Raw genomic sequence first — 13696 nt, forward strand, 5'->3', positions numbered from 1 at the left:
TGTCCGTCCCTGAACAAAGTCGTTGTCTTATCATATGCATGTTAGTTAAACACTAGCTCACACCACATAGGATATGAGGTTCCCTGGGATTTATGTACAACACGAAGGCATAATTTTTACATTACGCGGGAACTAACCGATTGCTGAGAGAAAGTGTCATTATTAATTCCTTACGGGAAGTTGCCGCACCTTAACGGATCCAGCGACGCCTAGCCTAGCCAATTTACAAGACTACTTTATGAAACGTTTTCCCCGCGGCGACAGGCGACAATGCGACATTTGAAAAGTGAGAGCGGCAATGCCCGTGCGTTGAGCGAAGCCAACTCTCCCCAGATGATAAGTCCCACAAGCCCATCTTATAACTCCCACACGATTCCCTTTATACGCGTTTAGATGACCTCCGATAATAATGAACATAATAATCATGTCTGAATGTATTAAAACGTATCCAAAATTAGGCTTCAACCAAACCTATAATGTCGACTGCAGTCCGCTTAATGTTAAAACGTGAAAGTCCTACGACCCCCGCAACTGGTACCCCGAAAAACGGAATATTCCGACGGCCCCGGCGGTCGGCGTTCGCTGGGGAGGCGTGCCGGCGTTAAGATAGGTATAAGCTGAAGTTCGCCAAGGGGTGAAAACAGATGCAATAATTTTTGTGCACTTCGTTGCGTATATAGTGTTGAAACAGTAAATGAGCCACATTAAAATGTTATTTACCCAAAGGGTTGGTCATTTTCACTGAAAATCGGCATGAAGGTTGCATTTGAAGGGCCATTTTCACTGTGGTAATTAGCCAACAGTCAGGTCCTCCTTCTTTGCAATCAAATAAAAACTTTTCTTCTTCTGTGGGCTAACTAAATTCCTGTTTTGTCCCGTATACCCGCATGGGAAAATCATTAACTGGGCGAGCTTGGCGCAAGTGGGCATAAAACACAGTTTTTAATTGATTGCTAAGAAACCAGGCTATTTATTACGTCCGAGTATATTTTTTAAAACAGAACAGGGCATGTTTGCGACCTTCAGTTACAAATTTCAGCGCAGACGGCCTAATGGCTCCTTTGAAAAAATGGTTCAAAGAGGATCATTTATTGTTTCAACACCCTGTATGAAAAATATCAAATCTGCACTGCAGTTAAATATTAGCGAATCAAGAAATGCAACGAAATACCTAAAAATGTACCAAATCACACGTTTAAATGCGTACCTTTTAAGAAAACAAAAGAGCGAGAGCAGTACTGTTTAAGTGACGCAATCCCAAAGGGGCCCTAAGATTTCCAATTGGGTCGGTGGTTTTCTATTGAAGCCGTCATTGAAAATGTTCTTGTGCTTTTATCCCTCTGATCACATGCTGCATCACATTCCATCTTACTTCGGAAGATAAAATTTTCTTTTTCAAGCAAGTCCCAGTCTTGTTCCGTCGAAACAGTTGGTTGCGCCGTTATCGCAAACACTGCGTTGTTTCCAGGGACGCTCGCAAAAAACCAGCTTTTATATCTAATTCCCATCGTGTGCGCAACACAGGCGTATTAAGAGAGTAGAGCCAACTGTACGTGCTCCTGTGTTATTCCTGTACCCTATAAGTTTTTCTTTGGTTGTCTGTGCTCTGCGCCGGAAGGCATGAAAGGAACGTGTGTGCACGTATACGATTCACTCACGTTTCGCCCTACTTTTCCCGGTAATCTGCTTTGCTGAAGCCTTGCGCAACCCTTGCTCAGAAACCTTTCGTCCGAACGTAAAAATAAGAGCTATGATGAGCAAAGACCCCACCTTGAGAACAGGGAAGGCACTACAGAAAGGATTGGGCCTGACAGGAATCGCAGACTCACCAAAGGGATGTAGGAAATAGTTCGTGCGCAGCGCTGTGCTGCGATTGACAGCCCGAGTTCCTTGAGTAAGTTACGTGAAGGGAAAAGCCAAAGAACGATCGAAACTTAGGGAAGGTCATCCACGGGCTGACCTTTAGCGGACGTCTGGAGGCCGAAGTACAGGAAAGCGGAGGGGGAGGACAATGTGTCGTTTCAGGTTCACTTAAGTCCGAGTGTTTCGGGACCAGAATAGAAACGGGTTGTGGAGAATATCTTTGTTTATTGCTTCAGGCATTAGTTGCGTCAGCTCCAGCATATTGTAGTTTGCATGTGGTGGTGTTTTCCCTTTTCATCTACGTGATGCACTGAAATTATGGCGCGCGGTCTGGTGCCTCCCGGGAAATTATCGCACTTGTTTCCATCTTGTCAAGCAAGTTTCTCTCGAGTGGCTTATAATAAAAAACTTTTGTTGATTCCCCTGCCATAAGAATCGGTAAAACACGAAAGTGAAATGTGCGGCGAAATCTGCAGCTGGGCATGATTTGCGTGTCGCCGGCTGTCTTGTGGGTGTGCTTGGGGAACGGCGTCCTGCTGGCGAGTCGCTTCGGCAAAGGTTTTCTGGCGTCATTTCAGTTACGAGTATTACGTAAGTGAAATGTTCGGGTATCGCGGCATAAATCATTTTCGTGGTAAAATAGAAAACCCGGAAACGAACCCTAAATATAACGCAGTCTTTAGTACAAAAGGCTGCTTCACCGCAAGAAGACCCTGTGTGCAGGGGTGCACCCTTTACAGGGCGGTGGCTTCGTTGTACCTGCGTCACTTCCGTGACGGACATGATATCAGCGAAATCTTCGTGTATCCGGGAATAGAACCCTTTCGTGTTAAAAAACGTCGTGGGCGTTGTGCGGACGGCTAATGCGAAGAAAGTTTGCCAATCCCGAATTTCAAAATTGCGTTCAATCCCCTCTACAAAGATGAAGTGCCAGCGAATCTTGTTCAGGTGCCGAGTTGCCCGTTCTATACCCTGCCGTTACTTCTTATTGCTACACCTTTTGCGCCTTGCGCTACCGGGTGCTGGCTGCACACGTGGTAGTGGCGTGGCATCCAATGGCTCCCAGAGCTGCGGCTCCCGCATCACACTCCTTCTCCCTCTTCCCTCATTCACAGCCGTCATTCTTTTCCTCCATACGTACGCAAGCTGTCTGGGATAAGTACCCCTGGAAACGAGAGAGAGTGTGATGCATGCTAGAGGCAAACAGCTTCGCTGTAAAGATGGCAGACTGGAACCTTGAGACGCATACACTGTTAAGCAGTAGAATACCGACAACAAAACAGATATAAATTTAGCCTCGGATTCAGAGATCTGAGTCCCGTGATAGACATTTCTGCACTGCAACGTGCAAGGGATGCCCATGTGGATCATTCCGATTATGTATTAACTCCCGCCTCCTTACTTCTCCCGACGTGACCTTTGCCTTGAACGGCCGAGCAAAGCAATTCTTTCCTTCCTATAGTCGTTTGCTAACCACGAAGGCTGCTCTAGGTTGCGTAAACCCTTACTACGAAACCCAGTACAAATCAAACACTCAAAATGGGGATGGCAGCGGTGCGCGGAGAAGCAGGTGCCCCGCGTTGATATATAAGCCAGGACGGAAAGAAAAGAAAAAAAAAACCGGCGAAAAACGAAAGACGAAAAACAGGGACGAAAGACGGGAGCCTCGACCGGCGGAGAATGTGAAGTGCTGACGGCGACACAAAAGCAGAAGCCGAGCCACCTTCCGTGGCATACATTATTCACGCACCCTCTATCTGCGCCGAAAGCAGACATCGCCATCACCACGAGTGGGGCGTTCCCGTCGCTTTTCGGCCGCTGCTGGTACTTCTGCGCTAACGGGGACGGCGCACTGCGAAAGAAAAAGTAAAACAATCTTTCGCACACCCCTCCCGAAGGGAACACGACCTCAAAGAGGAAACCGCACGAGTGGACGTTGAAAACGAGAGGAACAATGCGAGCGCGGCGGCGGGGAACGAAATGGAACAAAGAGGAATGGCAGCCATTATCTGCTGACGAAAGATGTCGAACGTGAGAGGGGGGAGCAGAAAGAGAAGCTGAGCGTATGGAAACGACGGGCGATGATAGGGTGAGCAAAAACAAAAAGGTGAGATGAGAGCTCGTCTTTGCATAAAACATCGCCGCTCCCGCGCCGCACTGCGTGCAGCGGAGGTGAACGGCTCCCCTGCTTCTCCTGGCAGCGGTGAAACCATCACAGCCGATGTCCGAGTGGTTTTGTGCAATGGCATGTAGAGAGCGGGCGAATCTAGTGTGTAGCATTAGGCACCGCGTCAAGAAAAGCTGACACCGGGAAATTCACGGTTCGAATTGGGGTGTTAATAAATAAATTGCTGCTTTTATCGTGGTAATTCGTCGGACGCATGATATGTTGATTGCTAAATACGTGTCTACTTTTTTTCAGAGTAAAATGGAACCATTGCTGGGGTATACGTTACAAACGTTTTGAAGCCAGCGTGTGCGCGTGGATCTTTGTCTGCGTGTTCGTCTGGGTTCATAACGAGACCTAGAAGGCTTCATAACCCTTGCTTTATTTCAAGGAGCTGAAACCCCTATAACTCGCTCGACACCCTTCCATGCACAAAGGATGTCATTTCCACATGCACAAAAAAAAGATCATGTATCCTTATAACCGTTTAAATTTACCGCTGCGAAACGTTTGTAGTCACGTGTCATCGGCCAGGTTTCAAATCCGTCTGTTAACTTCACCATAGGATTCAAGTACCGCGATAAACGGAAGCAGAGGCATCAGCACTGCGTCACAGCCATGTTTATGTGCGGAAGTTCTTGTTAGCCGCCTGCGGTCCTATAAACTGGTCCCTGTGACCTCCCACGAGCACGGCAGAAATTGGCTACCGAGTCTAAACTCTGTCGTCTCTTTTGCTAAGTATCTATAGCTTCGCTGCTTCAGGTTCACGTTAATACTTACACGACGTTTTCTTAGGGGGCGAGCTTTCAAGTTTACTAAGTTTGTATTTTGCCTTCAAGGCTCTTTTAATGAAAAGCTTGGTCGTCAACACCCATGGTCACTATTAGGAAGTGGGCAATATGGCTGTTGCATACACCATACCTAGCACTATCATTATCGCCGTGCTACTGTGGAGAAAAATTAATAATCACTGCCGCTGAGTAGGGAAGATTGTGGGAACTCCAGTCGCTATGCAACTCTTCATAAAGTTCAGAGGCTTAACCAATCTTTCAGCTCCTCTAGCTCTTTGAACACCACGCCTCTCCGTAGGCAGCAGGGCTTTGGCTTAACAAACGTCAGGAGCGGGACGGAATGTGCCCATTGCTCATGAACGTACGCATTATTTTGTTGCTAACCCTGTAGGAAAGGTGGCTGAAAGACGACTGTTCATCACAGCGAGGGAGGTAACAATCGCATTCCCGATTCCGTACGTAACAATATCTAAACCAAATAATGCCTTCTTTTTCTACGCGAAGAAACGAAACCCTCCGAATAGAAAACTGGCTTCGCCGCAAGCGGTTTTTCCTTAAAACTGGATAACGTAATCACTGTGCTCTGCAATGATTACAATGAAACACTTTAGTTAATCAAGATTTAAATGAAGCAGTTTCATTGCAAGGAATTTGTACTGTAGCAGATACAAATTTCGTGCTTTGGCTTTTACTGCTCGAGCCTCATTATATTTTTGCAAAGCGCGAGTGTAACGATGCACGGCGCATTAAGAAGACAATTTCGAACCATGGCTTGAGAAAGATAAATTCTCGTTGATTTGTCAATGCGTAAATGTGGGCTAGTTGGTTCGAACTGTGGAACATGGTTAAGTAGCGCGGTAAAGACGGGACAAAAGTAGAGACCACATTGGACTAGCGCCAGACATCAACTGAAATTTTTCACTACACGCATCAAAAGATATACAGAAACGGCGCATACGTGAACATGCTTAAAGCACAAAAAATCGTGACAAGGTCAAGTTGTGCGTTTTGTTACGCACGTGGCAAGTTCGCATTCAGATAATCGATATGAAACTAATATTGCGCTGTTTTAAGGACCAAGTCAGCTGTGAATTCTTTGAAGCGTGGTGCATCATGAAAGCCGGTGATAAGCGTGTTAGCACGGCGTCTACTAGTTTGTCAAAAAAAAAAAGATTATCAGAGTGCGCACTTGCTACGTGTGTAACAAAATGCACCACTTGACCTTGTCACGATTTCTTCTTTGTGCTTTGAGCATGTTCACGCATGCGCCGTTCCTGTATATCTTTTGATGTATGTAGTGAAAATTTTCAGTTGATGTCTAGCGCTACTCCTGTGTGGTCTCTACTTTTGTCCCGTCTTTACCGCGCTGCTTAACCATAATGTCCTGTCGTCGATTTGCCGTACAATATCTGTTTTTTTTTTATTTATCCTGTTTGGTTATATTTCGCCTTAACCGAATTGGAAATGCACGCAAGTAGCACACACTAGAGGAAGAAAAAGGTCTCATGCAAATCTTTCTAATCCACTTAAGATAGCAGTTCCCCACTTATGACGTCCGCTACTGTAATTTTGAATGGTGCTCCATACCAAGACAGCCAGCACTGTATTAGAAGTCAGTCAGCGCAACAGAAAGGTCCCAACGGACACAAAAGTAGGCTGGACAAATTCTTCCGCAATTTTTAAAAAACAGTGAACTCGTAAATCGTTTTTCTCTCCTTTCCTCTGAGCGTCTTAACAATTAATGGTGTCTTCAATTTTCATTTTTCCGCTAACGAGACTGTCATGCAGCCACTGCAATCTTAGCTGTGCTTGATGCTCATTAAGACCTTTCGTTCTTTGGATGTCTTCTTTGACGAGAGAAATGCAAGCCATTATCTTATCTTCAAAAGTAAGTTTCGGGTTTGCAAGCGTTTCGTAACGATCGTCTTTGATGTTCGCAGATAAAACACGGCGATGCCATACTGCCAACGAGGCTAATGTATCGCCGAAGGGAGCGAATAACCGGCTGACCTTTCAGATTCGAGCCACGTGCACAGTGCGTCGACATTCAAACCAGGTTCATTATGCCTCGTGGCGTGCAGAAAGAAGAGGAAAACTGACCTTCTTCACTAAGGGAATCTCAGCGAACAGTCAATGCGTCTGGCCATTCGCGTTCGATGTCAAGAGACACCAATGAGTAGTTGGTTCAATAGAAGTAAGACACAGCAGTGTCAGGACGCCACATTAAGTGAAGTTTTACTTTGAATTTTTTGAGACGCCTTTGAACAACGCCTTTCCCCACACAACTGCAGCCGACATTCTCGCTCCCACTTTGTACTCCTCGCCATGCCACGTCTGCGACGCTCTGGGCACGCTTTACCATATTATGTGGGTCTGTGATAAGAACACCAATCTACCCCCCTACCTTCCCCTCTCCTAGGCACTGGGGAGAGCACTGTCCAGCTCGGACCCTGACCACCAGCTTTGGCTGGTGAAGAGAGTCCAAGAAGCCGGACAGTCTCCAGGGGTCCTGGAATAAGGACTCTTCCCCAAGGCTAACTGCTCCATATGGACGTCTATTCCTCCTCCTCCTTTTGACTCTACCTAAACTGTACGTTTTCATCGTCTTTTCAAGTTACCACTGGACGCTTGCACAAGTAAAAACACGGGAATATTGAGGATGAGTGTCCCTTAACGATTTTATTTCCGAATCAGTTAGCTTCGATGTTGGCGGCCCCGTAGAATGTTGAAGGCCACCGTGCACTTAGCGATCGGGCAGATAACAAGACAGGAGAGACGAAGACTGAAGTACACAGTTTACAGCACCATCTAAGCAACACGATGGCCATCGTCCACGGAAAGATCGCGCCAATAACGAGTGATCAGAGGGAAAAAAAGGGCGGCTACTCACCGAAACGCATGTCGGTCCACGCCTTGCGCAGCATCCTGGCAATCCGGTGGTAGGCCCTAAGCACGGACGCTGTCACGCCCATGGTCAAGAAGGCTGGCACCAGATCTCCGTCGACGCTGTCTTCCTCGTCTTCCTCGTCGGACATTGGCCCCCCGAGGGCGCTGTCCCCACGCCGTGCCGCCCGGTTCCTTCCTTCCTCGACCGCCGCACACTCCGACCTCGGTCGAGTGCGCCCTGCCGACCGGAAAACGCCTAGAGGACCCTCTTCCTTCGAATCCGTAACTTTTGGCGCCGTTACTCCTCTCTTCCTGGCTCTACCGTGAGCGCTCCATTCGCTTGGTATTGCAGCAACGTTTTTTGGTTGCCTGAAGTTACGAACAGGCCTTCTATGGCTGTCGACGTCAGCCTATAACACCAGTAAAAGTTATATACTGACGTCGCTATAAGCTCTCTTTGACACTTGCAAGGCTTCTTGAAGGTACCTTTTTCGTGTTTGTAACACTTAATGTGGTTTTATGCCTTTATTTTTCGTCCTTACGGCAGTCGTTCTACCACCTTCTATGCCGCTTCACGATAATTTCTCGGATTTTCCAAATTCTTTCCCCGGGGTACCTTTTTTGTCTTGAAGCTCCTTTTAACAATCTCACACACACTGCTTCCGCACAATTTGTGCAACCAGTTTGAAGCACTCCACGTTCAATCTTTTTTCACGGCAAACCACACCACGTAGCACTTAACTCACTTTCACCACTGCCGGAAACGAAGTCTTCTCTCCGGGCAGGTAGAAGATTGTTCTTGTTGAAAGCCCGCGCACACCACAGACACAAGCGAGCACACACACTTCGCTACAGCAGATTGATTTCTCTTACGCGGTCACCTGCGAACACTGCACTTCCGGCTGGCTTCGTTGCCGAATCCACGATGTTCGTTTGTCGCTTGCCCTTCGTCCACTGGATGTTGCCTCCCGGGAAGATTCAGTGTGGCAATGAAGCCACCACAGTAGCGCTGGACTGTCCCATCGCACGTCTTGATGTGCAATTTAGCGAACGCCTTTTGTTTGCGCGTAGTTCCTGTGTCCACACAGCGCGGCCGCACTGAGACGTAGATGCGGTTCGTGAATGGGCAGCAGGCTACACGCTGAACAGATGCTCAAACTGTTTGCTGCGGTGGCTCTGACACAAAGATGTGTTTGCTGAAATAATTTTGGGCCTCCAGCATAAGCACAACCTCGTGATACTTTGGCTGTACGACGAAGCAGACAAACTTTGTGGGGACGTTTTAGTATGGCGGAAGGGAACAGATGCGCTGGAGCATGTATTTTATGCTTTAGGAAATTTCGACTTCGGAGTGGTCTGCGGAACACTTCTCTCAGCCTTCTAGAATGAATATTGTGGACGTTTACGTAAACATTCTGAAACTATAGATGTTACGAAGCTATGCTGGACTGAGCCGTGAAAGTACGGAAACCTAGGTAGATCACCTGCAGACGTAGATGCTTCAAGAGAAAATTACCGTTTATTCAATGAGCTTGTTTTATTAGCCACTCTATGCGATGTCACAAATAGTTAATCAGATTCGAGAGCGTTCCCTTCGCAAAGTGTGCCACACAACGCCTGAAAATCAGGAGAATGTCTGCTTACTGATACGTTGCTTGTGGTTTGGATTTCACGGAGGAGTCATGGTCTTTATTGAAATAGAAGAGCGAAAGCCCTTAACCATTTCCCAAATCTAGCGCTGTAGGCTAACTGAAGCAAGTGCTTCCTTCGGCTATGTTCAACAAAGCATCAAATAAAAAATCCCTGAGGCTGATGGGGCTTCTGATGAGCAACGAAAAACGGCGCAATATCTGACCCCGGCGAAGCCTCACGCCTGGTGATGACAAAATGATAGCTTCTTGCTATAAAGGCCGTCAGCGGCCCTTTTTGCTCGCCCACGCAGAATCGGTAAGGATTGCATTGCAGTAACACATGGGTGACCCGTAGGAAACGCCGAACAATTGCTCAACCATTGTCACCATGGATTGCTCTCTGTGACACATCTTCCAGCTATGCCATTACAGTGCCAGAGTGCGGATGTCGGCAAGCTGTCGTTTCCCCCTTCTCAACTCTTGCCTCGCTGTCGAGTGGAAGCGTAAGACAGTGACACTCGCGAGGGAAAAAAAAGGCGTCTTCGACCGGTGGGCGTTCTCGAACCGCTCCTTACGCCATTTGGTAATGTCGGCTTATACCGCTGCGCCTGTCGCCGAAGGAACAGCGGGACTTTCTAGTTCTTGAGAAGCTCTCGAACTTCAACATTTTTCCCGTTCTGGGAGTTGCTGGAGCTAGAAAGTAAAACAAAGCTGACAAATGGTTGTTCTAGCTATTCCGCAAGAAAAACTTCAGAATGCCTACTATTGGGTAACTGGAAGCACTATGAGACAAAGCAAATACTCCGCTGGTGTGTGGTTTGTTCTGGCGCCAGTCGTGATTCAACACGAAGCATATTTAGATGCAACTAAAACACGAGTCTAAATGAGCAAACATGGCGCCATGGTTTTTATTCCTGGAATTGGGAGCTGCGGTTCTTACGGAATACCTGCGTAAAATTTCAAGAATGTTGGAAAAACAAAAATGACTGAACTTACCGCCGCTGATTTGCTACGCAGGAACCATGCAGCATAAAAACTAAAGGTGTATTACTATTTGCAGCCTACTGGTGGATCTTAACTGAGTTACGTCTTTAGAAAAAATAGAAGTGATTTTCTCGCCGTAGGAAGCAATACAGTTTAAATGAGTAGATAAAAGGCGTGAACGCACTTGAGGTTAGGTCAAACCAAATTAAAGCTGTTTTGCGGGTTTAAAATACTCTGGTAAATAGAGTGCAATGTGACGACAATGCAACATAGTTTTGCTCGCACGAGTTCAAAGCCTAGGTGCAAAATTTGACCAGCTTCTTTACAATATTTTCTTTTCTTCCTCTGAACAATTTTGTTTTCACACTCTGAACGAGGGCCGCAGTCCAATAACAATATTTCCGGCTTACATTTTCTGAAATAATGGTCGCCTTAGTTTCTTTCTGGTTTAGTTCTTGTCAACCAGGCTTTGTTCTTAACCTCTTAAAATACCTGCTTGTCAGAATACCTTGAAGGTTCCGTCGCGAGAAGAACAAAATAATATTTCACAATTTTGACTTCGTTGCCCTCACTATCCTTCACTTGGTATCGCCACGTTTTCCGAGCCTCGTAATATTTAGGAAAGCTTATTAAACAATGAGATACGCCACAATGCGCACGAAAGTCCCGCGAATGCTAGGCTAAGCCTACACACCTTTCGGGTCCCATGGAACACATGGAGAAAAAACGGAGGCCGTTCAAGCAATCTGGCAGAAACAACACTAACACACTCATGAAGTTAGGGCCAACAGAAAGACCCCAGTATTTTTCTTCGACTTGAACGTATGAGCCAACCTAGAAAAATACGAAATCCGGGCGATGAAGGATGCCACGTTTTGTGGGGTACGTGAGCCGACTTTTTACGACGGCATGTCTGCGCAAAAGGAGCTGTGGACCGACGAGAGCTTTCACACTCGTCTTGGTTTAGTTCAAGACTGCCGCTCAAGAGGAAATAAATATTAATGAGGAAACAAGATGCCGTAGGTCGAGACTTCCGCGCGTGTTCTGAGGCGTCGCCTTATTGCCCTCAATTGAGAAATTAGGCTGCTCAGATGTACAGCTTTAACGGTGTCATCATCGTTGTTCTACCCGACTACGAAAACTGTGAAGCCTGTAGGGCAGCGACCGGAAAAGTTGAGCGCTCCACAAAAGGACGCACCCTGGGCAGTTCTTGGACGCCAAGCGGTCTGAGATGACGGATGACAAAATATTTTTGTTCGCTGCTCAAATTCAGGGTGAATCAACGTCGATGCATTCGTCCTCAGTCAGCTCCATCGATTGACGAAATCCTCCGACTGCCCGCTGCTCGCGACAGAAGCCCATTTGCCTCATCGTAGCTTTTCGAGGGACGGCCACTCGATCCCCGCTGGAAAAACTCTGGCTTCAAGTCTTCAAGGTCACGTGGTGCTACGAGTTTCGCCTGTTACCGGGGAACGTTTCATCCGCTCCTCGTTAACACTTTTCGTATGTACATTTTTAGCAGACGGCACGCACTTTTCTATGCCTATGGCTGGCCTCTTCTGATTGGACGGTTGGCTTTCAGTCCAAGTAGGATAGCGTGGATGCAGGACTGCGCGCGAATGTGGGCTTACGCTGAGTCTTCCCACGAGGTTACAGCTTATTTAGTGGACGTGCTTTCTCTGAATATGAACGGCTTCGCTGGCCGAACTTTTGCTGGCGGGATGCTACTCCAGCAGGTCTTCACATGGGTCTTGAGGACGGCGTCTGCGTAACGCGGTGAGTTCGTATGTTCCTTCCAATGGAACCTAGAAAAGAAAATACAAAGGGAGGTGAGGCTATGGAAAGCACCTACACACTCAGTATCTAATTTAATATTTAACATTTATTTCAATATTCAATTTAATATTTAACACTTAATTAACTTAACCCACAACACACTCAATATTTAAATGGTATGCACACTTACCGTGTGTTCCAATTATCTCACAAAACCACTATGCGACCCCAAGAAACCGAACAAATCATCATTTCGTATTTATTATATAAGTTTTTATGTAGACAATAGCAATTTACTCTAAAAGTTTTGAATAGGGGTGGTATAGAATATTTCATAACGGAAATAAGCAATTTAAACCTTTACACTAACGAAACCAAGCCTTGGGACCTGCTTAGCGAGACGAAATAGCCCAAACAAGTTTGTTGTTTACAGTCCGTCCGTGTGCTGTGAGGCACTGTCACTGTTGCCTTTACTATGTCCACTGAGAGTGTGTTTAAACGAAAGAACCCCAAGGCTATCAAATTTTGCATATGTCATTTCTCCTATTTGATACACGCGGTGGAGTTACAAAGGAAACGTTCGCATCTATTCACGTGCAGCCGTACGGCTGGATGAAACGCTGTGGAGATTTTTTAAAAACACCCCCGTGGAAGAAACATTCATCATCATTGTCATGTGTCAGGGCGCCCCCTTAGAGGGGATGCATCAAAACCCCCCAAAAAGGGAAAAAAGCACAAAGAAACGCCAATATGAACGGTGCGCCAGGAGCGCACCAATGAACGAACACCGCGCTGAAACCCCGAGGCATCATGGTCAAATATGGCAGTGCGCTGGTCAGTCAATCAAACAACGCTGCGCAGGAGGCAAGTGGTGTGATGACCATATATGGACACGAAAAGGCAAGGAGCCAATGGCAGTGTACCGCGATCAAGCCAACAGGGGTTAAAAGCGGGACGCACAAGGAGAGATGGGGGCAAGAAACCGGTAGGCAAGAAACCAGGAGGCGGAAGGAGCACGTGAGCTTCAAGGAACAATCCAGGGGGACGTGGCCAGGCCACCGACAATGCCTACCAAGCCTGGGCGGTAGCGGGCCGACTTCGCATTGGCTGCGGAATCCTAGGCGCACCACGAACCTGTGTCTTCGTGGCCCCAGCGGCGGCGGTCGGGCACCCGTGGCCAACGTATACGCTCCATCGACCTTCGCTTCGACAGACCCGAACGGCTACGTTCGCGCCGAGACTACCTAGGACCTCCAGCGGTAGCGGCTTCCAGGGGGTAGCCACCGAGGAAACACGTTGGGACGCGCGAAGCCCACGCCGTTGGGGAACGATTGCGCGCATCGAACGCCGGCGTCCACCAGAGACTCGTACGGCTACCACCAAGTCGTGGCCACGCAACGGGTGCGACACGTCAGAGCCGACGACCGGGGTAGGCCAGTCCATTAGGGGCACTTGTAGTACACAACTAGAAAGTAGTTGTGGTAGACTTGAGTGAGGACAGTATTTAAGACACGATGAGTAATTAGTAACGTGTGGACAGGGGTCCTTAGATTCGAGTGTATAGAAACTTTTTTGGAGAGGCTTTTCGTTTTTGCTTT

The 13696-nt window shown here is 47.3% G+C and overlaps 1 protein-coding gene across 2 annotated transcripts in view; it reads right to left on the reverse strand.

Moving 5' to 3' along the window:
* The window catches only part of LOC144177875 (A-type potassium channel modulatory protein KCNIP1-like), a 238561-nt gene that overhangs the window by 93224 nt on the left and 131641 nt on the right, over positions 1-13696 (reverse strand). For both annotated transcript variants that reach the window (XM_077705455.1, XM_077705454.1), the window contains exon 2: positions 7712-12127. In XM_077705455.1, coding sequence (XP_077561581.1) covers positions 7712-7856 — 145 coding nt within the window. In that variant the 5' untranslated portion in view covers positions 7857-12127. The remainder of the gene's footprint in view (positions 1-7711; positions 12128-13696) is intronic.

Source organism: Haemaphysalis longicornis, unplaced genomic scaffold (assembly GCF_048455015.1).
Source record: "Haemaphysalis longicornis isolate Haplotype H1 unplaced genomic scaffold, Haemaphysalis longicornis Haplotype H1 scaffold_33, whole genome shotgun sequence".
In the NCBI taxonomy this organism is placed as follows: domain Eukaryota; kingdom Metazoa; phylum Arthropoda; class Arachnida; order Ixodida; family Ixodidae; genus Haemaphysalis; species Haemaphysalis longicornis.